Source organism: Branchiostoma floridae, chromosome 5 (genome assembly GCF_000003815.2).
Source record: "Branchiostoma floridae strain S238N-H82 chromosome 5, Bfl_VNyyK, whole genome shotgun sequence".
Classification (NCBI taxonomy): domain Eukaryota; kingdom Metazoa; phylum Chordata; class Leptocardii; order Amphioxiformes; family Branchiostomatidae; genus Branchiostoma; species Branchiostoma floridae.
Genome location: NC_049983.1, coordinates 23,102,594 through 23,130,556, shown reverse-complemented (window position 1 = coordinate 23,130,556; position 27,963 = coordinate 23,102,594). Strand labels below are relative to the sequence as shown.

At 41.9% G+C, this 27,963-nt stretch overlaps 5 protein-coding genes across 9 annotated transcripts in view; 4 read left to right on the top strand and 1 right to left on the bottom strand.

Moving 5' to 3' along the window:
* The window catches only part of LOC118416479 (B-cell receptor-associated protein 31-like), an 11,110-nt gene extending 8,596 nt beyond the window's left edge, over positions 1-2,514 (top strand). For all 5 annotated transcript variants that reach the window (XM_035821589.1, XM_035821592.1, XM_035821590.1 and 2 more), the window contains exons 6-8: positions 506-596; positions 1,051-1,151; positions 1,834-2,514. In XM_035821589.1, coding sequence (XP_035677482.1) covers positions 506-596; positions 1,051-1,151; positions 1,834-1,884 — 243 coding nt within the window. In that variant the 3' untranslated portion in view covers positions 1,885-2,514. The remainder of the gene's footprint in view (positions 1-505; positions 597-1,050; positions 1,152-1,833) is intronic.
* A 1,256-nt stretch (positions 2,515-3,770) lies between these two features.
* LOC118416306 (threonine synthase-like 1) lies at positions 3,771-14,674 on the bottom strand. Its single transcript, XM_035821395.1, has 14 exons — positions 14,604-14,674; positions 14,001-14,145; positions 13,429-13,575; positions 12,696-12,834; positions 11,865-11,979; positions 9,908-10,300; positions 9,204-9,457; positions 8,786-8,896; positions 7,884-8,084; positions 6,845-6,927; positions 6,297-6,454; positions 5,039-5,129; positions 4,555-4,645; positions 3,771-4,259 (listed from the first exon to the last, which is right to left on the bottom strand). The coding sequence occupies exons 2-14, from the start codon at positions 14,115-14,117 to the stop codon at positions 3,934-3,936; spliced, it is 2,226 nt and encodes a 741-aa protein (XP_035677288.1). The 5' UTR covers positions 14,118-14,145; positions 14,604-14,674; the 3' UTR covers positions 3,771-3,933.
* A 190-nt stretch (positions 14,675-14,864) lies between these two features.
* On the top strand, positions 14,865-24,601 carry LOC118416833. The gene is made up of 5 exons (XM_035822102.1): positions 14,865-14,991; positions 21,315-21,627; positions 22,225-22,364; positions 23,075-23,927; positions 24,247-24,601. Exons 2-4 carry the CDS (start codon positions 21,316-21,318, stop codon positions 23,271-23,273), a joined length of 651 nt encoding a protein of 216 aa, XP_035677995.1. The 5' UTR covers positions 14,865-14,991; position 21,315; the 3' UTR covers positions 23,274-23,927; positions 24,247-24,601.
* Positions 18,185-20,768, top strand: LOC118416834 (protein PXR1-like). Its single transcript, XM_035822103.1, has 6 exons — positions 18,185-18,317; positions 18,775-18,873; positions 19,149-19,253; positions 19,382-19,480; positions 19,732-19,796; positions 20,022-20,768. The coding sequence occupies exons 1-6, from the start codon at positions 18,191-18,193 to the stop codon at positions 20,097-20,099; spliced, it is 573 nt and encodes a 190-aa protein (XP_035677996.1). The 5' UTR covers positions 18,185-18,190; the 3' UTR covers positions 20,100-20,768.
* A 1,941-nt stretch (positions 24,602-26,542) lies between the features above and the next one.
* The window catches only part of LOC118416305 (major facilitator superfamily domain-containing protein 4A-like), a 16,941-nt gene continuing 15,520 nt past the window's right edge, over positions 26,543-27,963 (top strand). The window contains exon 1 of the mRNA XM_035821394.1: positions 26,543-26,982. The gene's annotated coding sequence lies outside the window, so the exon portion shown is untranslated. The remainder of the gene's footprint in view (positions 26,983-27,963) is intronic.

The following is a 27,963-nucleotide window of genomic DNA, read 5'->3' as shown; positions in this document are numbered from 1 at the left end:
AGACAAACACGCTGGATTACAGAGGCAGTCTGGATCAGAAAATCAGCTCCAGTCATGAACAGAAACGAGGGGGTATACAAGCTGAGCCACATTTGGGACGGACAGCATTTTTGCTGCTGCAGCGCCACTTACATCAACCATAAGTAGCAGCAAGAACCAGACCTAGTCATTCCAACCCTAAAGATGGTGTCTGACAGACATCAAAACGATGGAAGTAAGTACCTAAAGAACCTTACTATATTTATTTGAAGTGTTGGTGAGACAAAGTTAAGTCCTCATTCGTAAGAATGAAATGGTTTGACTCTGAACCTCTGTGATGTTTGCTCTGTGTTCAGGAGGGCCCAGGGGCAGAGAACAAAGCTGAGAAATGTCAAAACAAAATGGTTTGATTTTTAATAATCTAACTTAAGTCACGTTCACCTTTATATGTGGTGTAATGGATATAGGTTACCCAACGGATAAAGGTGAGCTAACGTTAAGCCTCTTTAATGTTCCCTGTGTTCAGGAGGGTCCTGGGGCAGAGAACGAGGCAGAGTTGGAGAAGCTGAGAGACAAGGTCACCGGCAAGAACAAGGAACTGGAAGACGCAAAAGACAGTGAGTCTGACTGATTCATTATTAAGATCTTTATCAGTCTCAACCCCCTTTTATTTATTCTGCTAGGCCCATATGTAATATATGGTTTGCATATCTGTATCTGTATCTATATAGCCGGTATAACCGCCGTTCGGCGTAACACACCAGCTTTGCAGGCACGCGGCGCGGCAGCAGCTGGTTGTATTACACCGAACGACTCGTATGAAGCCTACTGTATGTGGGTCCTGTATTTTTAATTTCATTTTGATTGATGGGTTTGGGTATTTCTCTGTGGCATACGGTATACCACAGCAAAGCACACCAAGTAAATCTTAAGCATAGCACAGAAGAGGGTAAGTTTTACTTGAAGTATGGAGTTGTTTATTTTTACATAAAGTGAAATACAGTACTAGTATGTGCTTTTGCGTGATGCTATCTTACATGTACTAATGTTGCCCCCCTCCCCCTTTAATAGAGCTGCACCATTTGGAGGCTGACCTAGAAGCAGTGAAGAAACAGGCCAAGGGGGTCAACACTGAGTACGACCGACTCCTCAAGGAGCACAGCAAGTTACAGGTGAGTTTAAACGCTACTCTTAAGGATCACAGCAAGTTACAGGTGAGTCAAGAGACTTGTCAAGGAATACAGCAAGACATGTAGGTCCAATTGGACCATTACCAACTCGAACCATGGCTAATCAGGCCAAGTTGGACCAACACACACCAAACCTAACTATCACTTTAGATTTTGTATGGAATTTGCAGTGTAGAGTCATGCTAGATGAAGGCAAGAACACTATTTTAATCTAGTTGTTTATGACCAACTCCTGAGTTCCTCTTGAATAAGTTTAGGCATATGTACATGTATGTCTTGATCAGAGGCTGACATCTTGCAATGGTTGACTTGTACCATTTTTCATAGCTTAGAGATAACAGTTACTATAGCAACTGGACAGATGTTGGAAACAGTCAGATTTTCAGTTAGCTTCCACTTCCACTACAAAATTGCTTTAGTAACAGTTACTGTTTTCTTGCATATCTGTAATGTACGCCTAAGGAAAAAATGCAGTGTTTCCTGTTATATGTTATGGTGCTAAAAAAGTAGGGTACATTAAGTAGATAGGTAGGGGTCCTCTGCAAAAAAAAAGGTAGGGTCAACAGATTGTGCTAGGGTTGGTCGGTTATAACCGGAAACACAACTTTTTTTCCTTGGCCATATTACTTGGATGTCTAACCTTCATGACAACTTTGTTTTCCAGGAGGAACTAGAAGCTGCTAAGGGTGGAGAGGGAGACAAGAAAGACGACTAAAGAAAAGTGCACTTAAACTGGACCATACAGTAATCCTGTAGTCAAGATGTCTTAAATCATCTAAGAAAGAAGTTCTAGCAATGCAGTCAAATATGTGATTACTTAAGATCAGACATTTATCTTAAAGAAACCTTAAAGAAGGTAGAAGACAATTAAGAAAGTGCAATTATAACACTGCACTTGTATTATTTTGTGGCGTTACAAAGTATGTAGATTTTGAATTGCGTACTATCATTTGCTGTTGCTACGTGTTAGAAATTTGTGGTTATTATGCAGTACTTTATCATTATGTAATATGTTATGTATGATATTAAGTATACTTGTAGGATGGTGGATGTATTTTGCATATTACTTGTGGATATATTTTTGCACCAGTTGACCACCAGTTAAGGCTGCCAATTTGTTTTAAGCACAAAAGTCAATATACATGTCATTGGTGACATGAGTCCAATTAGAACTGTTCATTCAATATGAGAATGCACAATGTTGGGCCTTGAACGACGCTTTCCTCTTCTTGCAAACTTGAAGCATAAGGCTTGAAATGAAGATCAATTCTTCTTTGAGAGATACTATTGCAATGCAACTTCACTACAACTCACTTTCATTGCCAAGTACACCAGGTCAGACCTAGTACCTACTCTTTATTTTAGTGTTTGGTTCTTTTACGTGCTGGGGTTTGATTACCCTGGGAGCCAGCCGGGATCAGGCAGCTAGGACAGTTTATTTGGTGGCCCAAGACAGTCAGGCCTGACCATCTCCTATTAGCGCCCAGGGGAGTTTAAGCCCGATGAGGTCCAACTGCCCTTTTCCAGGGAACAGTGTAGCGATAACTCCTTTGGGCTTAAACTCCCCTGAGCGCTAATGTGAGATCGGCGGGCCTGACTGCCTTGGATCCCCGAACAAAACTCGCCAGCTACCCGGTCCTGTCTGGCTCCCAGGGTAGGGCTTGATGCTCACATTTGTCGTAGGCCTTCGTATGATGTTGATGTAGAATTTTTGAGCAGGCAGTGACAACCATTTTCCTTCTATGGCAGCCGTTTTCATAGCCTGCATTAAGACAGCTAAATTTTGCAGGACACATTATACTGTACAAAACCCAGTGGTGTTGTGCCAAAGGCAGAATACACTCCAGTTACATGTATGTGAAGAAGAAAAAAGAAAACTGCACATGTGACCAGGCCCTTAGAGCTCAAATTCTCCACATGTATCTGAATTCAATGCAGAAAGACGTCATCTTTCTTATTTTTTGTACCAATGTATTATCACATGATTTTGTAATGTTTATTGCTTTGTTGTTGCTGTAACTTTAATCATAGAGCTTTCACAGCTTGTTCAGTAAGTATACTGCAGTAAAAAAAATGGACCTTGACTAGTGACATTGAAGTCTTCAATGATCTCAGATTTCTCCCCTTGCTCCTCTTCATGAAGTTTCTCCATATTGCACGGTCCCGAGTCCTAGCTTCAACTGCCTTTAGATTAAATCTTAAAAGAAAGAGGGGGGATAAGCCATGAACTGTTGAGTGAGACCTGGCTGAGATGGGATGTACATTAGAGGAGGTGCAACGCACAACTGCAGACAGATAAGTGTGGAGAACAATGGCAGCCGGTCTCAGCGAAGTCTGATATGCGGCGAGGATGAGTGAGTAAGAGACTAAATCCAGTGTCTTTTATGATTTGGTCGAAATCTTGTTTTCCTCTCCCAAATTTTCCCTGGATCGCCCGTGAGGTAAAACTGGACATTGGCTGGGCACTCGTTTTTGAGTTGCATCAAAGTACACTCTGCAAAAGTCTGACTGAGGAGACATCTGAAGCAAGAAGCTTAGGGTGTGAAAAATTTTAAAGAGGAAACTCATGGCACAAAACAGTGAGACACACACCCAAACAAGTCGGGTCCAGGAGCAGGCTAAATTTCTGTTTACACAGACTCTACTGTGTCGTACTCCAAGAGAACTTCAACTGGAGCTCGAGTACTAGTCCAAGTCAACTCGGAAAACGCAATGTTTAAACCAGGCCAATTGCCTCTATCTCCAACTTACCACCTGGCCACCATTACTTCTCAAAGTATCTTTTCATAAACCCTTCCATCTCTTTAATAACCTGCCTACGGTCAGCCTCTAGAACAGTCTTGTGCTTTCTCGGCCTCCCTATGTCCTTGCTAAGTTGGCTGTGCAAAAACAGACGTGGATTTAAAGCTTGAAGGGCCTGAAAGAGTGCCACAGGGCTGTTTGTGGGCAGACTTGTCCCCAGTGCAGTGAGGACATCTGGGGCAAACTTGCAGTAGTGAGCCGTGGAGGCCAGAAGCATCGGGCAATCTCTCCCCAACAGACGGTCTGCAACCGTCTTAGCCACTGACGTGTGTGGATCCAACAAGTACCCTGCCACAAAAGAATGAAATATTAAACAAAAGAACAACAGATGATAAGTTTGGAAAAACTCATCACAATAATTCAAATACCTCAAAGAAGTAGCAATTGTTTTCTTCTAAAGGATATTTTATATTTTGAAACTTGTACAAGATTTACAGAACCCATAATCTTAAGATGAGTGGAGTTGTGTTTTTTTGCAATGGCTGGGCAACCCTGCAGTTTTTCACCTTTTTATTTAATTACTTCTACATAAGAGGAAAGAAATTCAACTCTAGCACACAACACATGGTCAACTCTGCTTTACCGTTGGACTGAAATATTGTTTGAATAGTTCTGGCACAGTCCTCCTCATGGCACCAGCCTGCACTGAAGTCTTCCTGCAGCTGACTCAGTATCTGCAACAGAGCAGAGAGAATGTTTCCCCACTTTAGTGTATTATATGTATTTTGCAGTGTTATCATTAGGAATTTTCACAGCATAGGGGCATGTAAAGCCACATGGTATTAATAAAGCAATGTAGGCACGAAAATTGTAGGTGAGGTTCTTCACCAAAAATGTTTAAATTTATAACCATCAGAAACATTATTTCCTGCATGTTGACGGCAAACTTGAAAATTCTACAAAAGGCAAATGGTGCTTTATTTGGCACTACATGGTTACGTACAGACTTCTAAAGCATGTCAATGGGATGAATTTGATGATCATGAGTGGTGGGGAGAGACACTTAAGAACAATGATAACCCATATCAGGGCTACTGACATGCAGTGACCAAGATGATGATGTTTACCTGATTTGGCACTTTGAAAAGTTTCTGGTTCTCGAGCTGGTGAAACATGTCGGCTATCAGATCTCCATCACTGGTCAACAGATGCAGAAATCTGGGTAGGGGAAAGGATATACAATGTACAATGTATGACTATTGTATGTCACACACATTACGTAACAATGCATAACGTAGGATATCTTGATTACCTATTACGAGGGGGCGTGCAATAAGTAATGGTCCTGACCCACTTCCAGTTGTCTGATCTAAATGAAATTTTGTATGTGTAATAATTCATATCTCTATGGCTTATGTTGCAAAAGACAGCTCTGAACTAATTGTGGTTTCTGATTTACTGGTGTTTGAACTTAGTCAGGTGCGAAATGGACCAGGTGTGAAATGGAACCAGTTGAGTGTCGCGCAGTGATCCGGTTTTTGTATTTGAAAGGACGCACACCAAAGAAGACTTTTGATGAAATAAATGAAACTTATGGTGATGATGCCCCATCATATGACCTTGTAAAACGCTGGCATCCTGAATTCAAACATGGCCGGAAGTCTGTGGAAACAGCTCCCAGACCTGGTCGTCCCTCTTGTGCCATTGATGAGGCATCAGTTGGAGGACCAACCTGGGGTGTCCTACAAAATCGGTGTCCAGAGCTGCATCAAACGATGGGAGAAATGCATAACTCTGGGTGATTCCTATGAAGAGAAAGACTAATAACTGTGCCAAGTTTCATTAATCTCCTGCTATGGGAAATGGGTCAGGACCATTACTAATTGCACGCCCCTCGTAGTAACCACTTTCTTTTTTATTTCATAATCACTTTCATCTAAAAAAACATGTACCTATTTTTACATCTCGTTGAGCAAGAAAACCTGTGTAAAGAGCCTTTCCCAAGGACACAACAGTCACATCAGTGGCATGTCAGGGGATTCAAACCCAGTACCCTCTGAGTTTTGGGCCAAGTATCCCAACCATTGCAGTGAATCGGTGCAATGGCCGAGTGGATAGAGTGTTCGCCTTGCATTTGGTAGGTGGTGACTTTGATCCCCGGCCGAGTCATACCAAAGACTTTAAAAATGGTACATGCTGTCGTGATTGCACAAAGTTTTGTGGCCCAGGGCTACTGAAACAGAGATGGGCACCACCCTATATGCGCCATCAGGCGCAGGAAGGAACTTTGACTTTTTTGTTGATCCCAACCATTATGCCAACAAAATGCAAAAAACAGACTTTAGATCTGACTCAAAAAACCTAACTGTATCTAGTTTTTTTTACCTCTCCAGGTTAGAAGACACGAGGATGTCGATGGACGGAGACATGGTTCTGTGCAGCCTGCGATGGCGGAGGTCATAACATCCCGTGGTTAGGAAGTCGGTGAGGATGTTGTTCTGGTTGGAGGCACAGACGAACCGCTTGAAGGGGATGCCCATCCTCTGTCCAAAAATCAAAAATTGTTTCTTTGTCAACTTCATATTAACATGTCATACAGGTTACAGCCTAATGGAGTCGGTGTAGTAACATCACATTCAGAGTTATGTCAAGCACGGTAAAATTACTAACATATTAAAATAAAAAAATGTAATTTGAAATACAAGTTCAAAGTAGATTACTTTCACGCATTTGGTGTCTCCATGGCTAATACCCAATTAAAAGCTATTATTGCACATAAAGTAGTCGTGTTATTGCGCCTTATATGTAGATTCTTCTTTGAAAGCAACTTGGCAACATCTTGACTTGCAGCAACCTGTTTATCATATTGCAGTAATTAATACATTGTATAATCATATATTATGACATGTAAAGATAAGAAGCATTATCTTCACCTTTGCATAAACAGCACCCAGGATGTTTCCAAAGTTGCCTGTAGGGATACAGAGGTCCACCTCCTGACCCATGGAGATGGTACCTTTTCCAAAGAATAGAAAAATCATTATTTTAAATACCACAATACTGATGTTCTCCATAAACGTAATCGAGGCAATCAGAAAAGGCAGACGGCACCTCCTTAAACCTGCGTCATAGTTCATTGGCGAATGCCAAATTTTTAGATCAGCTGTGGCTTGCCATATTTCAAAGTTGCCCAAGCTTCGACCATTGATGATTTTTCGCTGAAAATCCTGTCACAAATTAAACTGGGCAGGGTATGTCATTCCAGAAAGTTTAAGTTATTGTCCCTAGGCCTTCTGGCTTTTTGGTGCACAGCTGATTTCACACAGAGGTTTAAATCCAAACAGATGAGCTGCTAAAAATCACCCAAAGCTCTTGTAATTGCTAGGACGTTGCCAGTATTTTGTGCACAAATGCCCATTCAGAGCTTGCTGACACGTCCAGGGGTCTAGCCAGCGTCCGTTTTTCCGTCAATTGACGGAAATTTGCTGCGTCTGACGGAAAAATTGCAAAACCAATCCGTCAACCTTGACGGGACAAAAATCCTTGGTGGAAGCTACAGGCGGCTTGGGGACGCCGTCCACAGCTGTAAAAGCCACACACTGTTTGTTTTGCTATTGTTATGATTGTTGACAATGTGTGTCGGCACCTTTTGCATACGACAATCTCATTAAAACCCGTTTTTCAAGGTCTCAGTTCAGTCCTTCTAATTAATTTTCGCGGTTTTCGCGATGATTGTAATTGGCTGACAGAAAAAAAATTCGAGCTGGCTAAAGCCCTGGACACGTCTGATAAACTCAGTTCTTGGCCAACACAGTACTAGTAACTGCCCTTTCAGTCTCAAAGCCAAATACTAGTATATTGGCACTGCATGCATTGTGTATAACATATATATGGACTTGTAGAAACAGACATCACATGTTATTACAACCCAGGTATGACATAAACTCCTTTACCACATTTATATTCACCTACCTTGTCTAACCAGATCTAAGTATGCCGATGCGTGGTACACGACTTGTGGCAGTAGCCTTCCCCAGTTGATGGAGTTGGCTGCACTCAGGTGGACCCCGTACTGTGAGTGGTACGGTCCGGATGATGACTCAGAGGAACCACTCAGCTGTTTGAAGATGCTCTTGACGGTTGATTGACAGAAGTCAAAATCAGACTGCACACCTTCGTTTGCAAAGGAAAGAGAATTATTTGTTACTGCTTTTCTGAACAGAGCATTTTCATGTGATGACATACAACATGTACATGGAGGCAGCAATATATAATCAATTTGCATTTCATTGAATCGTAGCTCAAACTTTTTCGAATGTCTCAGTCTATAGATCTTATGACCTTTTCAAATAATCACTGCATATAGCTCAAAAGAGAGATCTCCTGAAGAATATACTTATTACAGACTTCTTGATGGAAATATCACTTGAACTTTGATGCACTAGAATGCAAATCAAGGACACCAACATGGCAGTCAGCACCTGCAAGTTTGACTGATCTGAAAAGTGAGTAAAAATGCTCAAAAGATGCACTTAAATCTTATGTTTTGACAAAGATTTAAACAAATACACACAACTAAAGTTCAATTAGCTTGGGGAAGCTTTCGAGATGAACTCTGTCTCTTTGTCAACCCGGGAGTCTCATCTTGGAGTTTCTCTGTCACGTGACGTTTGATGGACATTGTCACGTGACAAGACACAGTCATACACAGGTCTCAGGTAGTGACAAAATATTATATTATTGCAGCTGGTAGTTGTTGCTGTTTAGTCTGTGCACTACACATTGATAGAGCTTGCTTTGAAGGCAAGCATGAAATGCTGACATTTTTGTGCCAATATCTCCTTTCAAATTTCATTTTAAAAAAAGCTTTATACCAACTACATGGACATTGTCAGCCTCATTGGTGGTCATCTGTGCCTTCTGTATGGGACTGATGCCATCCTCAGGGTACAGCACCATCACCGCTACATACTGCTGCAGGGGTTCTGCAAAACACATGCACCAAACAACCTGTGACTGTGAGTTTTCCTTTGTAACATGTTATCTGGGGCTTGTTTGCGATTTTTCAATATTGGCTAGGTTCTCTTATGCCAGTAAAAGGAGTTTGCCAAGGAAGGGAGTTTGCCGGGGCAAAACTCCCTTCCACAGCAAGGAGTCCCTTCCTTGGCAAACTCCCTTTCCCGGCATAAGAGAGCCAACGTTGAAAATGGCAAACCAGCACCCCCCACATAAAATAAAAGCCTGCCATGCTTGAAATCTGCGAATGAGGCTATACAAAAGCACTCTACGTACCCGGGAGCCTGCTGAACCCATCCAGCACGGCGCTGCCCGTGTCTCCCGACGTCGCCACCAGGATGAGCGACCTGTGCCGGTCGCAACCATCGCTCCGTCTCCGGGAGAACTCTGCGTAGAACTGGGGCATCAGCTGGAGCGCCAGGTCCTTGAAGGAAGCGGTGGGCCCATGGAAGAGCTCCATGACGTGCTGGTTGTTGTCTAACTGTACCAGGGGGACTACATTGTCACTGCCAAATCTGTTGACAGACACATGGTATACAAATGTTCAATCAATGGTAGATTTTGCCCCTAAAACACTTGTTATTTAGGCAGTTTATATAGGATGTGGTGTTTGAAACTGATGTATATCCAGAATGTATATATCCAGTATCAAGTAACAAGATGTTGGTTTTATTCTTCTAGGTCCATGATCATGAAGGAAGCTGTACATGTGATCCTATGAAAGTGCTCAATATTGTGTTGGTTGCCATCTAGCTCAGTAACTGACAAGAGCTCACTGTACTTTTTGTTGCAGAAAAGAAGCTTTCACTTTCATATAAATGTACACTGAAGTAGAATGCTACCTGTACAAGTTTGTGGCATCTATTCTGTTACAAAATGATAAAATGTATACTCCAAACAGTGTATGTACTCCAAACCTGCATGGGGATACACAAATATATACAATGAATATATTGTGTGTTTGCACCGTCCCTACTCACCTGTCCTGTGCATAAGCTGTCTGCACCATGGTGTTAAGTACCGAGGGATGGACCTCCGTATGAGGGATGCACTGTTCCAGTATCCTGAGTGCCCTCTCCTGGTAGCTACACTGCACCAGTCTCTCCCACTCACTGTCCTGTAACCTTCGTAACCCCTGTTTAGGGACATACAATCCTCCATCTGGGGCCAGACCCTCCAAGACGACTTCTGAGAACGTTCTACTACCACCTCCCTTGACTTCCTTGCCTGACTGTCTTGTGGAGATGTACTTGTTGCTGTTCTCTTGCCAGGTCAACACCTCCTGGACTTTTCTCGCGATGTCTTCTGCACTTTCGTTGTTGCCACAGAGAACACGGATGTCATACCGCCCCTCATAGAACTGTTGGCGATACCTGTGAAGAAGGTTTCATTCTTTTTATTTTATTCTATTAAGATATATTTTGTGACTATTAGGCAACAAGCACAATGCTTATGTAAAAGCCTTCTAATCAAAACATACATTTTTTGGAATGTATAAAAAAAACTATAAAGCAACTGTTACAGTAGAAATTCCAACGTCAACATATATGTGTAAGAACAAAGGGATAACCAAAAGTAAATGTAAAGAAAGTTGATATTTTACCTATACCACATCATCATCATCATCACAATCTTATTCTTAATCTTCACAAGAGGTAGAGTGTTTAAGTACTACATAGTTTATCTAGTATACTATTTGTCATCTATTCTATTGGTCAAGTCCTTTCTGACCAAGATTTGAGGTGTTTAAAAATTTGATTTTCCCAAGAACTATCATAAAGTGCAACTTGTTGCCATCAAATACATTTAGGAGTATCCTTATTAGATAGCTTTAAACAGTGCCTAGATTTAAGCATGACAGATCGACAGTGTCACAAACGAAAGATAGTGGATAATATATGAAACTTTTTATATTTTGTACCTGAGTATGTCTGCCATGTCTGTGTTGGGTCCCTACCCCACGATGCGGTTCACTACGTACCTGAGTATGTCAGCCATGTCCGTGTCGGGTCCCTGCCCCACGATGCGGTTTACTACGTACCTACCTGAGTATATCAGCCATGTCCGTGTCAGGTCCCTGCCCCTCGATGCGGTTCACTACGTACCTACCCGAGTATGTCTGCCATGTCCGTGCCAGGCCCTGCCCCACGATGTGGTTCACTACGTACCTACCTGAGTATGTCTGCCATGTCCGTGTTGGGTCCCTGCCCCACGGTACGGTTCACTACGTACCTACCTGAGTATATCAGCCATGTCCGTGTCGGGTCCCTGCCCCACGATGTGGTTCACTACGTACCTACCTGAGTATGTCAGCCATGTCCGTGTCGGGTCCCTGCCCCACGATGCGGTTCACTCGTACCTACCTGAGTATGTCTGCCATGTCCGTGTCGGGTCCCTGCCCCACGATGCGGTTCACTACGTACCTACCTGAGTATATCAGCCATGTCCGTGTCGGGTCCCTGCCCCACGATGCGGTTCACTACGTACCTACCTGAGTATATCAGCCATGTCCGTGTCGGGTCCCTGCCCCACGATGCGGTTCACTCGTACCTACCTGAGTATGTCTGCCATGTCCGTGTCGGGTCCCTGCCCCACGATGCGGTTCACTCGTACCTACCTGAGTATGTCTGCCATGTCCGTGTCGGGTCCCTGCCCCATGATGCGGTTCACTACGTACCTACCTGAGTATGTCTGCCATGTCCGTGTCGGGTCCCTGCCCCACGATGTGGTTCACTACGTACCTACCTGAGTATGTCTGCCATGTCCGTGTCGGGTCCCTGCCCCACTATGCAGGTCACTACGTACCTACCTGAGTATGTCTGCCATGTCCGTGTCGGGTCCCTGCCCCTCGATGTGGTTCACTACGTACCTACCTGAGTATATCAGCCATGTCCGTGTCGGGTCCCTGCCCCACTATGCAGGTCACTACGTACCTACCTGAGTATGTCTGCCATGTCTGTGTCGGGTCCCTGTCCCACGATGCGGTTGACCTTCATCACCTCTAGTCTGTGCAGGATGTCTGAGCTGGGCACGTCAAGGAACACCACTGTGCCTGCAATCACAAACAAAACATAATCTGATCTGAATCATCCATATGACGCAAACAAGTCTGTGTACATCCATGCCCACTGTCCTTCTTTTTTTTTACTTAGGAGAGTCCCTTTAGCATTTATGTCCCTTAAAGAAGACAGTGGGTGCGGATGTGCACAGCCTCCTTTGCAAGAGGAGTAAAGGAGGCTATGTATATCCGTGCCCACCATCCATCACTGAACAGAGACTTGGGGCGACACAGGTTATCTGGCATTTATGACCCTCTGCTGCAGTCGGGTGTCTCTGACGTCACATACCAGAAGCTACAGTAGACGGGTTCATTCCGCGAACAAGGCTGACGGAGTCGGCTGAAAATTTTGGGTAAGTCCCAATCAATTTTGGTGGTAGTTTAGGTAAAGTTTAGTTTATCCATGATGTACCTACCCAGTGTACTGACATGTTCCATGACTTTTTGGTGCATGGGGTTGGACCCAGTCAAAGAGATGACACAGTCCTCAGCTGTGATGTCCTATTAGTGTTAGTGTAATAGTTGGGGATAACGTCATTTAAGGTACTACATGTACCTACCCAGTGTACTGACATGTTCCATGGCTCCTTGGTGCATGGGGTTGGAACCAGTCAGAGAGATGACACAGTCCTCAGCTGTGATGTTGTGCTAGTGCTAATGTTAGTGTGGTAGTTATGGCTAGTTAAGGTAATACATGTACATGTACCTACCCAGTGTACTAATGTGTTCCATGGCTCTCTGGTGCATGGGGTTAGACCCAGACAGAGAGATGACGCAGTCCTCAGCTGTAAAGTTCAGCACAGCCTCTCCCTCTGCCTGTAGAAAATGATCAGGGCCTAGTCTGGACAGCTGGACAGAGAATATAGAACAAGAAAGTCATCTCATTTTTTTGTATCCGTATGGATGATTCCATTGTTGACCATGGAATTTTTTCATGTCACCAGATCATGTCATGTCAGATCAGGTCTTCAACACACTCCAGGAGCTGGGGGTCTCCAGATCCAACTGGACTGTTTACGCCAAATGCAGAACAACGTGGCGAGAACTGTCTGAACTGTCTGTAGCCACCACGCATCAACAAATGATGCACGCGACCGATTGATTGACCAACAGTCAACAACGTCTAACATTTTACATCTTACATCTTCCCCAGCTAGACGTTGATGCCTGTCTACCATACATATGCATGAGGATCTCTTCCTACTCTTGCTTTGAAACATGGTCCAGAAAGATTCCTGGTTTGCTTTGTCTGACAATTCTTTTTGAAGGTTTCCTGGACATTGTCATGCATCAAATTATATCTCCTTTGCTTGTAGTAACATTTTACATCAAATCAGTGATAGATATCATCTAGTCAAGGAGGTTATACTAACTTATAGCCTCATTGTTCTTACATTAAAAAATAACCCCTAATTTGCTTGAGATATATTAGACTTAAGTTACCTGTTCTGCAACTGGCATGCCCCAGTATGACTCCAGATGATCGTTGTCGATGTCCACCACAGGTTTGTCCAGCATTCCGGCCAGAATCCTCCCCACCGTGGTCTTCCCTGCACCTGGACTGCCCATCAGGATTATGTTGTTTCCCTTCTGTATAAAACATTAAGAAAAACACAGTTTGTGGTGATTTGTCCCTTATCCTACATGAAACTCTAACAATATTCCCAGCCACTATCCCCACTGAAACTATTGTCTTCTGGATCCTTACACCTGGACTGCCCATCATGATTATAATATAACAGTTGTTACCCTTCTACAAAACACAAATACACAGCTTGCAGATGAATTTCTGGACCCTATAATAGCTACACTACATATAATTCTAAAATCACAGCAAGGATAGGGTCTGCCTCCCAATACCATAACCCAAGACACAGTGGGTAACAACACACAGCACCTACGGCCTGACAGAAAGGCCATGGGGGTAACCTGAAGAGGCTTTTATATCAGATATAAAGCTCCTTGGGGTACGTAACCTTTACATTTTCTTATAATGTAATATGTAATGACTATACCCTGCTTGTGATGCTCCCTGCTGCCCCATCACTGCTGTAGGTCCTGAGTTGTAGACTTGAAAGTCTGAGAAGCTTCTGTGAACATCTCAGCCGGCTGTACAGCCTCCTCCACACCATCGTGGGCAGCAAGTTATGGGATGCTGAGCTGTGAGGGAAAAAAAACACAAGCTTTTATTACTGCTCAGAATGAATAAATGAACTTTATTGCTAGATAGATGTAACATTTATCATACTTTATCTAAGTCATTATAATACAGAGTACTAGTACTAGTACAGTGCTAGTAGAGTACAAGGTACAATGTAATTGACAACAAATACAAAGCAACAGCACATAACAGCAAAATATACTATAGATAAGATTTAGATGAAAGAACCTCATTATGTCCATAATTTGTCAGTCAAGGGGGCGTGACTGCACGTTTATCATCATTTTTGCTGACTGAGCAGTTCTTGGGACACTGACAGAAAAAATGTTTGCAAGCGATCGGCCACGTTACGTTACGGAAAACTTCAACTATCTAACATTATACTCAGGCCTCTCCCCTATCTTATAGTCTCATCGTATCACGACAGAATCTGATATAAGTCAATATATCTACTCACGGAATTCTCTGTGATTGTGAAACCCGCCTCCACGTGAAAACTGGTAACCTTTGAACTTTAGAAACAGTGGCAGCATCAAAACAACAACAAAAACAGATTTTTCTACTAAAAGAAGTAAATATAGCATGACTCAACTTAAAATATACAACAATATACCCTTAGATTATTAGTTGATATTTCTTGCGTCATACATGTATATCACAAACAGGGATAGATTTTTTTGTACACCGATTGAGCTAATTTTTGGTTCGATGCGGTCTAACCCGGAAGTGAAACCGGGAGCTTCGGAATGTAAACGCACGTGTAACTTTGATGAACTTTGGTTACCCTCTAAATTACCAGCAAATCACTTGTGCAATCAACATAGTTTACACTGAAAGAAGCAGGCGTAAGTACAATCTAGTTTCCTAACCAATTGGTGTATTTACTTTTTCTTGGTCTGACGATTTAGACGTCTTCTTTCTGCAGAAATGTGCGTTTGGGGAGGGGGGCAGTGGAAATCTACTAGGACTGGGTTTTGTTTTGTTGTCTTTATTATAAGATAGACATCACGTAAAGAAATCCTGTACTTAAGATTGATATCTCCTATTTCTTCGTCTAGATTAAAAAGCTGTGGATGTATGTGCGTTTGTGTATAACAGTTACATATCCAGCTAAAGAAGAAAGATTTCCAGTTCACTTGATAACGTACCCACTAGTCTGCATGCGTGTACATGTGTATGAAAATGTATCCTTCTGCGAATAGCCTATTTTTGCTGTGCCGTCGACGTACATTTGGCTGACAACTTTTTTGTGTCATCTTGACTTGAAGGCGGCCTTCATTGGAAAAGCAGCTGCCCGCAGCGTGTGAATCAGACAAGGTATCTGTTCTTTTAAACAATGTTGTTTTGATTAAGTTATATTGCAAAATACATTTCATAATGTAAGAAAGGAGTAGAAAGAAACAACATGCCGACACCCGGGATTGAATCCGGGCCGGCAGATTACAAACCCCAAGCAGTGCCAACGCAGCACCGAAAAGGCTGGCCAGCCTGTGTTAAATGGCATGACTGTTTGACGCTACTACTTCAACCCCCCCACTGTTACAACATTTATGAAGTACATGTATGTGCTTGTATTGCCGTGTGAAGAGTAACATCAACTTAAGACAAGTTGCTCAAGTTGTTACTTCAAAGATGTAAAGGAGAGTTTTGTCATCACTTGATCTCTTTGCTCTCCTTTCAGACAGCCCATTTCCTGATGATTGCTGACAACAGAACCTGTAAGACATTACCATGATATCTGACAGTGAAGAGTCAGACATCAGTGGGCCAGACTCACCTCAGGAGAGCACAGGCCAGGTGCCTTTAAGGTGGGAATTACTCTTTTGTTGATCACTGAGCATATTTCAGCTGGCCTGGCATCCACCATACTACTAGTAGTATATTCTTGCTTCTCTGACTGCTTTGCCACCAAATAGAACTTTCAAATGTTTGTCCCTTTCATCAATAATCAGTTTAGGCATGAAATATTTCTTCAAAGTGGCACTAGAATAACTGAAATCAAAATTCTGAATGCCTGTTTAACTCCCATTACCGATGCTGATTGACATATGCCATTACAGAAAACCGTGCATCCCTACTAACTAACTAAGTAAGCCAATCAGAGCTCGTATATTTCACTTAACTATTGTAATGGTGAAATGATGGTACAACCCAGGCCACCCTATGTCAGTATGTGATTTGATATGGTATACCCTGGCTCTCCTGGTGGGATTGCCAGTTGTAAGCGTCATCCGAGCTGGACAGAGCATTGACACTTGTCTCTTCTTGCTCCGTTCAAGTCGTATTTTAGATAATAGATCTTCTATTAACGGGTGTCAGACTATTTGGCAGGTAAGTGATCTAAAGAGCACACGGTCACCAGACCTACAATAAATGGATACCAAGCTACATGTATATCTCAGTTCCAGCAGCATTGTTCTTTTCACCTCTGCCCAGGTTTGAGTGTCCAGTGAACTGCAGCCGATACTGATAAATAGATTAGATACCAGGCTACAAGACTAAGTATATTTCAGTTCCAACAGTGTCCTTTTCCTCTCCTCAGGTTCGAGTGTCCAGTGAACTTCAGCCGAGTGACCACCAGGGCAGGGAAACAGAGTGGGCAGGACCTGCTCACGTCTGACTGTCTACACACAGCTGACCAGGAACTGTGGGTCATCAGGGCACCGAAAGATGTAAGGAATTAAAAACTAAGTCTTAAAGGCAACCTAAGCAATATCACATTGTTAAGAGTGGAAATATTCTGAATAAGGCAGTCTGTATAATATTGAAATATTCAGAATATTTCCACTTTGACACTGTAATATTGCTTAGGTTGCCTTTAAGAATTTTTTTTTCCATTGATTCTTCCATGTTAGTTTATTGCCAGTTCCTCATTGGTTTTAACCTGTGGCTAAGAACAACAAGGAATGAACAACAAATGTCTTATGTGGGCCACAGTCATTTTTGTTGTAAAACAGATTCATGACAACAAGTTGAGGCATTATTGAGATATTTCATGCTGTCTTGTGGTAGGAAAATCTGTCTTTAAGCTAATAATTGCTGTATTCTGCTTGCAGTTTGACCCAAAATGTTTGTCAGGACAAAAAGTGAAACTCCACAAAGGCACAACTGTGGAGACTGAGGTAGGTAGTATGAATGTTCAATGTTGCTTTTGTGCTTCCTGATTTTTTATTTGAATATTGAAGCTGTTTCTACATCACCCAAAGGGAGTGAACTTAGTTAGGTCTTGGTTTATTATAAATATGTATCACTTACTGGTCCTTATACTTTTTCAGGCTGGTTCTAAATATGACTTGCAGGTGACAAAGAACACCCAACATTTACAGGTTAGGGCTAATATACATATGTTAGTTAGTTGTTGTTTTTTTCGTTTTATAATTATATCAATATGATGAATGACTGAAGTAACAGGTAGTCTTGATGGAAGAATCTTTCCATCTATTTCCATATAAACGTGTAACACCAACTCTCATAATTCAATGAGGTGTCATCATACTGCCACATAAAAAAAAAACATTGAGAGAAAGAGAGAGAGAGAGAGAGAGAGAGAGAGAGAGAGAGAGGCCTTCTCAAGATTGTCTTGGACACCTGAATATCCTGTGTAGTACATATACCTCAGGATTACTGATGTCGCATTGGTCAATCTCTTTAAAGAACTTCATGTACTAGTACTTTTTCTCATGTGGCGGTACTTTGGCACCCAGTGGAATTTTGAGATCTGGAGTCAATGTTACAGAATGTCTCAATATCTGTTGCCCACAGCAGGACGGTCTGACCCTGCTGTTGCCCAGTGAACTGGATGGAAGACTTGAATCAGGTTTGTCAAAACTTTGCTCTTTTACTGGTTGGCAACTTAATAAGTAAGGAAAACAGCTAACTGTAAAACTGAACTTGGACTGTACCCATACCTGAATTTTTGTACCGGTACCCACTCCTAGAGGTGAGGACTGAATCCCATCCAGTTACTTGCGTATTGTATTATCTGGATTATTAAGTTACTGATTGATTATTAATATTATTGTGTTTTTTCCTTCAGTACCCCACATGCACGGGGAGATCAACATAATGCAGTCTGTGGCTGTTCCATCAGTCACCATCCCCCCTCCTGCACCACCGCTCAACACACAGCTGCCTCAGGGTCTCAGACCAAGGTTCAAACCATTCGGCTGGAGTAAGTCTGAGCATTTAAGTCTTAATACAGTCAAAACTACCCAAGAAGACCACTCTGGGACCAATACGATCTGACATCCGTGGACAGGTGGTCATGATAGACTGGATTCTTAATGCTTGTTGCAATGGGAAAATCATCCAACAAAAAATGGTCACATTGTTCTGGTGCTTCGTATGTACATGTATGGGTGGTCACTTGGACATGTTTGACTGTACATAGTGATAGGAAAATTAGGTTCTAGGTACACGACCTAAATTGTATTCACCTGGTCAACACTTTGATAACTCTTTGGTAATATACATTGTAATCTGCATCTAATGATATTCTTAAAGTTGTAACTTTTACACTCAATGATAGTTGAGCTGATAGGAAGGTTTTTGGACTGAGTCTGTTCCCAAGTCAACCAGAATGACAATGATGTGATGAAATCTGCTATTTTTGTGTTTGTCTTTTCCAGGAGAACCTAAGCCAGTAAATGGACATGTCAGCACACAGAGAAGAGATTCTGGTCACTATGACAAGAAGAAGAGGAAGAAAAGAAAACATGACGTTGAAGGTATTTAAAGTGTGATGGTAGCTATGTTGCCAGTAGAAAGACCTTTGCAGTCATTTTTTTCTTAAAATTAAGAAAGGATTAGACATCCTTAATATTTTACAGATGTCATTGGAAATCTACTTAAATTCAGTACAACAAAAAGTTGTGGACGTAACTTTTTTGTCTCTAGATTTGCTGGTTCAGAAACATTGGTGAGTGTAGTATTGAGAATGGTGTAAATCTACTGTCATGGTAGAAGTAATGTGTAACCTTCTCTTGTCTTCATCATGTGGTAGATGTGGAGGAAGTCGATTCTTCAAAAAAGAAGAAGACAGAAGAAGATTCAGAGGCCAAAACTGATAGACTTGTTGGTAGTACCGGAGACACAAGCACTTCAACAGGTGAGTTCTAAAAGTCTTAATAAACTCTCTTACAATCAACTACAAATATGATACAATACTACAACTGCAATGTTTTTGTCAATGTTTCAATCAATCAATTAATCATTTGTAAAAATATCCATTTCTAGAGCTGGAAGAGAGGTCACACAAGAAGAAGAAAAAGAAGAAGGAAAAGTGCAAAGAAGAAGTTGAAGCAAATGTAGCAGAAGACATATCAGAAACTCCTGGTTGGTACCTTTGATGTGTGTGTGTGTGTCTTTCTGTCTGTGTCTCTCTGTGTGTTCTTTTGTGGAACACAGTACATGTGTGTACACAATGCAATTTTTATAAAGCAGCATAAGTAAGGGGATGAAGTCTGCCAATTATTATTGTGCTGCTATATAATAAAACTATATTTTTGTAAGGATACTTAAGTTCTCCATGCTCTGTTCTATACCACTCTTTTGTAGTAAATTTTTGTCTTATTTTCTTCTTGCAGATTCGAAGGAGAAGAAAAAGAAGAAAGACAAACACAAGGAAAGTGGGGATGATGAGCAGACAATGGTAACATAAACAGCATTCATATTTCTTAAGTCTAAACCACTTGGATACAATGAAAATCTTTTTAGTTACAATTATACTTATTGTTAGGAGGTTGTCTGCATTGTGTACCTTTTCATTTGTTCTCAGGATGTTGTTTGGTCAATGCAAATTCAAAGTTCAAGAGACCATGTCACAAGTTTGCTAACTTAAAGTTTGTTCTGTGGATTTTGTTTCTCTTTGTTATAGGTTGCTGAGGAAGTAGAAGAAACTAAGGCACACAAAAAGAAGAAGAAGAAAAAGAAGAAAGAAGAGGAAGAAAACTAAACTGATCAAATGAAAAATGAACTTGTGGAAAATAATGTACTTTTACAAGAGTAACTGATTGAAGTATGAAAATGATTCTGCTTCTCCAAACTGAAAACCACACATATAAAAATATGGCAAACAATGAATTGATTTATGACAGTTACAGTGCAGGGGATCCGGATTTTGTGATATTATGTCATACTGTATATACATGCGGTATATACCGGATACATGAAGATTTATATATCATATTGTGTAGGCCTCATGAAATAGTATGGCAAGCATTCTCTATCTGGTTTGTAGCATTCAATACACGTATTAGACTTTAGAAAGTGTAACTGTAAGTTGTTAGTAATGGTGTTTGCCAACTGTACATTGTAATATGTTACTGTGCCTTACTTTTAAGTTTTTTTGGACATGTAGTTAAACAACCAGTAATATAAAACATAATTGTCTTCGATGCACAGAAAATATTTAATGTTAAATAATCTGTGTACCTAAAAAAAATCAAGTTTCCCACATGGGTCATCTTCAGTAGCTTGTTCAGCAACTTTGATTTATAGAGAACATAGAAGTACGTTGTCAAGTAGCTTTACCTGTTTTAGAATGTTGGTAACAAATTGAATGACACAGATCGATTATCATTAGAATAATGCAAAGAGATTAACAAAGTTTTACAACAGTGAAGTCATTTTTTTGTCTTTATTGATACGTTTTGTATACATGATTTATTTATCTATATATTTTTATGCATGATGAGATGAATATTGGGTTTGGTAATGTTTGGTGAGAGAAATCAATAGGCTTTTCATGGTTTATCAGTTGGCCGAAATATATTGACCCAGTAGTTGTAAAACTGATAATTTGAGCAAAAGATGAGAATCGAAAATGACTTGGGTCCACCCAGCAAGTAAACATGTATAAAATGTATCCTAGCACTCGCATCAGATTACTAAAATTTATACTTTCCGTCCAACAAAAGAAAGTCGCGAGTTACCAAGTATTTGACCTTCCTCGGGATGAATGACCAGTCACATCGAACACGTGACCTTGGGCACACGTGACAATAATAACAGGTCAAAGTTCGACACTTGGAAGTCTATACCGCCCCCCTTTGAAATTTCTGCAAATTCCAATTTTTTTCATGTCAGACCAAAATTGTAAACTTTATTAGTCGTATCTACCAACGCTAAACCATGGTGATATTGTATTTATGATGAATTTATCCAATAGAATGTCCAAAAAGGTCATCGTCCTCCACGACAATGACAAGTGGTACGCCCCCATGCGGGAAGCCCTGGAAGCGCACCCCGACCTCTCCGTTGAGGAATGGGTAGCGGACGAGGTGTCTGTAGACCTCAGCCAACCGCCACCACTGGCTGTCTTCTGCAACCGCACCAGCTCCGGTGCGCATGTACACGGGCATGCGCACTCTCCCGACCAAGCAGAGGTGATCCTGGCCTGGGCAGAGGCGCATGACCGCCCGGTCATTAACCCCAAGATTGCCGTGCAAGTGGGGTGCAGCAAAGCTTTGCAGTGTGTTCTTGTAAGTTTACATCAGTAGAAATATCTGTGAATAGTTTCAGGAACCAAGCTGAAGAAAAACTGGATGACAGGGTTCTGTATTCACAACAAAGACATAAAATCACAGCCGACCGCCTGTCACCTTCCTCAGTTTTGTGGCCGCATAATGCGCCGCATAAATTATACGAAGTATGTGTGCAAATACTAAGACATCTGCAAGCAGCGACACCTAGCTGCAGTACAATGTCAACACCGCAATGAGAAGCACGGCCAGATTTGCCTGTCGAAGGTGACAGACGGTCGCCAAAACGTCGCCTGTGATGTGATGTCTGGGTTTTGAATAGAATCCTGTTATCCTGTATTCAGTATTGTTTGAAATATTTGCGACGTGATCAAGATGTTACTATATCACTGCAAAGTGTGTTTTAGAAGGAGTTGCGGGGGAAGGGATTAATCATTTGGCCATCCGTTTTGATTCAATCAAGCCTAGAAATTACTTTAATTTGCATTCACTGATGAAACTAATCGTTCTATTTCTCGTAATTTCTAAGAATAATAATCTCTCATAATTTATAAGAGTTTAAGTCTTTTTCTAAGATTTATATTTGTTATCGCCAAGGCTAAGAAATATGGAATCCCCATGCCGAAGACGATCTGCTCGGCGAACCCGACACCCGAACAGATCCGAGCGGCGTTCGGCGAGGACTCGGCCTTCGTCGTCAAACCCGACCGAGGCGGAAGCGGAAAGGACGTTATCAAGTTTGTTTCGTTCTTTTACAATTTTGGTGTAATTTGATGACAAATTCATTGGCGAAAAGGGGCCACCAAAGTTGGAAATATTTTGTAATATGTTGAGAAATTTCTTGACAAAATCTGCCATCAAAGTTGGAAAGATTTTGTAATTGATTAGAAATTTCTTGAGAAAATCTGCCACCAAAGTTGGAAATATTTTGTAATTTAATAATAAATTTGTTAGTAAAAAGGGGTCCATCAAAGTTGGAGTTATTTTGTCCTACTTTGCATTGAATCTTTCTTGTTCAACTTGTATGTAGTGGCTAGTGGGACATAGGCCTGCAAGTTTCCTTGCTATTTCTGTAGCAGGGTATGTCTTTACAGGGAAGTGTTGCTAGCCCTCCCGATTAAATCGTAAACGTGCTTGGGGCAAACACTTTACGTTCCTTCTGAAAGACGGCCAAAAGTAGTTTGAAACTCTATCATAGACAATTACTAAAACAACTGGACAGATGTTTGTAATGTTTACAAGATTGATGTTTTCAAAATCTATCGCAAGTTGCTGGTGTGCCCTTTAACTTGTGTGTCTTATAGTCCAGATGTCTTACCTTCATCGACGCTATTAAAATATTTTACGTACCCTTGATGGTTAGTAATTGGTTTTAATTGTCGCCGTTTTTATCAACAAGGAACTTATGAATTGACGTAAGATGTTTTGTATTCTTTTGTTTTGCCAGATTTGAGTCAGTCGCGGCGTTTTATCAGGCCTACAGCTCAGGTGAAGCCTCGTGTCCGGCAGGTTTGTTAGGAGCCTCCCCTAACGGGCTGTACATCGTGCAGGAGTTCCTGCCTCACACCGGCGGCATCTACCGCGCTGAGTTCGTGGACAAACGACTTCTCTACGTCTTCCACATCCAGGTGGGGTTGAAGCATTAGAAAAATGTACGCAAGAACCATTTTTTTTTTCAATTTCATTTCATATAAGCTTTTAAGTTTGCTGAAGTACCTACCGATTACTCTTAAGTATCCTAGGGCAAGTCGTCCGCGTTTCGAAGAGAGAAATAGCTAGCATGCATAATACAAAAAAGTATAGATGGATAGATAGATACATACATACATACATAAATGTAGATGTAGATACATAGATGAGATAGAGTCTCTACCATCTGACTCCGAAGGGGAACAATTTACCTTAGCATGGACTGACTCCCCTGGCCAATTTACAGATTTTTTTTTCTATTACCGAATTCTATGATACACACAGAAAAGCCTGGTGGAGGCTAGACAAGATACGTAGAAGTTTGCCAACTTGAGTGCGGCACCACTACGTCTGTCACGTCTTTAAACTTGAATGAAAAATAATAAAGATAAGTAGAGTGGTTTAAAGAGTGAAGTTACGTACGGCTTACCTTGCAGGTGTCTGACTCGCACGGGTTTAACCTGTGTCCCTGCGAACTCCAGCCTTCAGACTACTCCATCATCACGGACTTCCAGAACCCAATCCTGGAGACGTTCCACAAGTTCCTTCAAGGAACCGGCATCCACAACAGCGGGTTTGAGTTCATCTTCGACCGCTCAGGCTCCCCGCAGGTGAGCAAAACTACGAAAGTTTCACTCTCCTCTTTCAGCACTCGGTTCCAGTGCTGAAGATGGCTCCAGCACTGTATTTCCAGTGCTGAACGTTCTTCAGCACCGGACTTTCAGTGCTGAGGCGCTCTCGGCACTGGAAGAGCCAGCTTCAGCACTGGAAACGGAGTGCTTAGACGATGTACCGCACTGGCCACTCAAATCATTCCCAGAATGGCTGTACTTATGATTCGCAATCACACACAATAAAGTTGTTTGCAGTCCTTTGTTAATAATATCTATCTTTTAAAGATATGTTACATATAACCAATTCCAACTACAGGTGATCGACATCAACACCTTCTCTGCGTACAACAGGGACGCGGAGATACAGGCCGGCGTGCAGGGAGGACACCATGCTATTGCCGAGGCCGTCCGCAAGAGGGCGCAAATGATTTGAGATGAAAAGGAGCGCACACTTACAGGTCGTCGATCGGTCGACGAGTCTGCGAGCACTAAATGACATATTTTACTCTCCAAGCAAAGGTTAGTTAGCTGGCTGTTCTTTGACGTTTTTAAACGTTTTTATCGGACTTTCCATTTCATACCAATTTCTTTATGTCTCGCGACCAAACATAAAGACATAAAGCGAAACATCAAGGAAACGGTACATAATAGAAGGCCCGATATAAACGCTTGAAAAAACATTTTTTTTTAAACCCGGATACTAACCTCTGCTTGGAGGGTAGACATCTTCGGCAGCAATATACGCCTGCTGTTGTCACGATTATCGAGCGATATTTTGGGAGCACTCGACGGTCGTAGGTCAGTGAATCCCGACCAAATCTTCTGGCGATCAACAAGTACGGCTGAAAGTCATTGACTGTGCGACAAGTGTGATTTTACCAAATGATCCACTACACGTGGCACTACTTTTAAAAGACTGATGAATCAAAAGAGCTATGGAATTTACGTAACCGACTAGACATGTCACCACTTATTGTAATTAAATAACAGTGATGTCGTGTCCATATTTTAAAAATGATAAAAATTCAATTAACACCGCTGATAATTCCATGAACAGGCATCTAGAAGTAATGAAGTAATGAATGAATGAACGAAAAGGTCTGCATAACCGTCGTTTGATGTCGGGAAAGAAGTCGCAATTTTGCTCAACAGAATCTTTAGTTTATTTCAGTATGTAATTATCTAGCACATGAAAGTATTCTTCCTGTGCCTGTGTTTTTATTTCTCATAATCAAGTGTCAGTTTTGTTCTCGCCCTCTTGGTTTTAGCCCTATAAATTTTGCATGTTTTTTCTGCTGCTTGATGCAAATGGAGAGAGCTTTCCAAATCCGCTTACTCATCAGTGTCCCCTTTTGACGTACAAGGTATTAGCATTGGCATAGGGGTGCGATCTCGAAACGCGGTTTTAATTGCAAACGAGCATCTAAGCTATTTCTGTGGCATCAAACCGTCAAATCAAACATGCTTCATACCATAGGGTGAGCTGGGGATGATACTTGCAGCTGGACATACACGCTTAAAAAAAGGTCGAACAAATTAAAATTTGTTGTCGAACCAATTTAAAAACTTGGGTAATTTTCGTGTTGAAAAATACAAACTTTTTCCAGATAAATATAGGGTTTTCGACGAAGCTGAAATATTTAACATAAGCTACTTCATCATAATGGCATATATATAGTTCACATAAAAAGCCAACCACTGTTAGTGTGTTCTAGGTATGTTTAAGCTAAGCTACTTCATGTCCATGGGATATACCAAAAGTTTATTTACAAGATGTATAAATATATATACTCCGCATAAGCTAACCACTGTTAGTGTGTTCCCGGTACGGTTGGCAGGCCCTCTATCTTTAAGTACTCGCAGTGTACCGCCCTCTCCGCTTGTTTACTCATGTCGTCACGTTTCGAGTACCAAATAAACATCTCCTGGATTTAGCCGACTGAGTTTTTTAAATGGCGGTCGTGTCTTCCTGTCACAAATTCCGCTACCGTGCAGCTAACAGATCAAGTCACGACGACCGGGATTGAATGACATAAATGGCATTTCTTCCGTTGACTGTGTCATGCTAAGCCTTGTTCTTGGTAATATCAGGAAGCCCCCCTTTCACTAGACGGCGATCGCGATGGGCTCTCACTGCGACCTGAAATAGAATATGTGCACATGTAACCTGCATGTAGCCTTCGCTTTCACACAACATGTAAATCATCTTCATGTCAATCGCTTTCATACAACATGTAAAAGTGTGACTTAGAGAACAGCAAAATACAGAAAGTGTACAAAAAATCGTTTCTTTTCTATTCAATTCGTTGAGCGATCTGTCAAATTCTAGAGAGAGCGCCGTCCTAGTAGGAAAGGGGGTGTAAACACTAATCTCCAAGCAGATCCTACGGTAGCATAAGATAGTATCAAAAGCTGTCAGAGGAGTGAAGCCGGCTTAGGAGTGTGTTTTGCTACCGGGGGCAAATGGACACCTCTTGGCTGACTACACTCCTTGGCCAGTTTGGTACTACTAGTATTTTATGCCATTGTAAGATCTGCTTGGAGATTATGTAAAGGGTCTGTAAACACAGCAGGCTAGCGACCGACACGGTCCCTGCTACATTTGCATAGCCTCCCGAGCCCGGGGTATACGGGTCACTGCAAACACACAGCTCGGTGAGTACAGCACGTACCGAGCCCGTTCAACTACTTTTCCTGTAGGCGCTTGCTGTTGCGTAGTGCCTGGAGTCTTTACGTACCCGCCCAACTGCTTACGTCGACGACTTCGTCTGTGCGCAGAATCTGCCTGGGGGGACTTCAGTACTGTACAAGATGGCGGTGGCGTCGTCAACATAAGGCACACTCTGGGATTCCTTTTAATCTGACAGCTCCGCCCTTTTTTGGATCAGTGTTGTGGAATTCGGAGAAGGACGAGAAGTCATGGCGTTCACGTATACTGGGACTTGAAGGCTGTTGATATCAGCCGTATCTTGCCGACGAAACGCCGACGACCAGGTAGACCGACAACTGGAAAAACTTGCCACCAAACTTTCAACGCCTTCCGGAATTCAAAGTGAGTATATGTTCAAATGTCATCTAGCGTATGTGACATGATCTATGCAGATAAAACATATCAAGAAAATGGAATCACATGTAATAAGTACAGTTCGCAGCATTGTACACAGTTTGTAGGATAACTAGTACGGACGGCCCCATAGGTTACACAGGGTCATTAGCGAAGACTTGCTAGTCTACTTCACCCTGACGTCACTTGAAAAGAGGGAGGGCTTTACCATGTTTGTTACAGTGATGTCATATTGAAACTTTGGGTTGAAGGATCATTGCTCGGTGACTATAAAAAAAACTAGATGGAACTAGGTAGAACTGCCTCACGGTCATATCTAGAACTCGAGGTTTACGGGTTCAATATTGGGCGCCCAATATTTTTAAACTCAGCTGGCTAAAGCACATTGACCTGTTGGACGTTTCGGAAGTCCTCAGCTATCTTCGCCAATGTTTGAACTGGCTACTACTTCAACTGCTAGTACGTTGTACTTGTTGTATGGCCATAGTGATGTAGCTGAGATGTTAACGAAACTTCAATCACGTAGAGAGCAAGTAGCTATAACGTATCACAGTGAATCAGTGAAGTGTACCAGTAGTGACTTGTATCAGTGGTGCCAAGCAGCTTATCCTATATAGTACAGCGTCGCTGTTTTGGCTGGCACGGCTTTTTTAACCTCTCGTTTAGAGAAGGCGTTGCTAGTGTTGTTGTTACTTACACAGACACTCATGAACACGGATGGGGGCGAGGGGCAACATGTTACAAGTGCCGGCATTGTAGCTTTGTGAGAACGTCCTTATTGTTGCCGTATAATTCAATAACATATGGCGCTGGCGGGTCTGACATTTACTAGTATAGATTTCCAAGGCACAATAGCACAAAGAATGGAATGTACAGGAACGACACGCAGATAAGGAATTCAGCGCTTAAACATGTAAAGGTTATAAAAATATCAATACATGAATAACAAGCAACAAGGATGAAAGTATT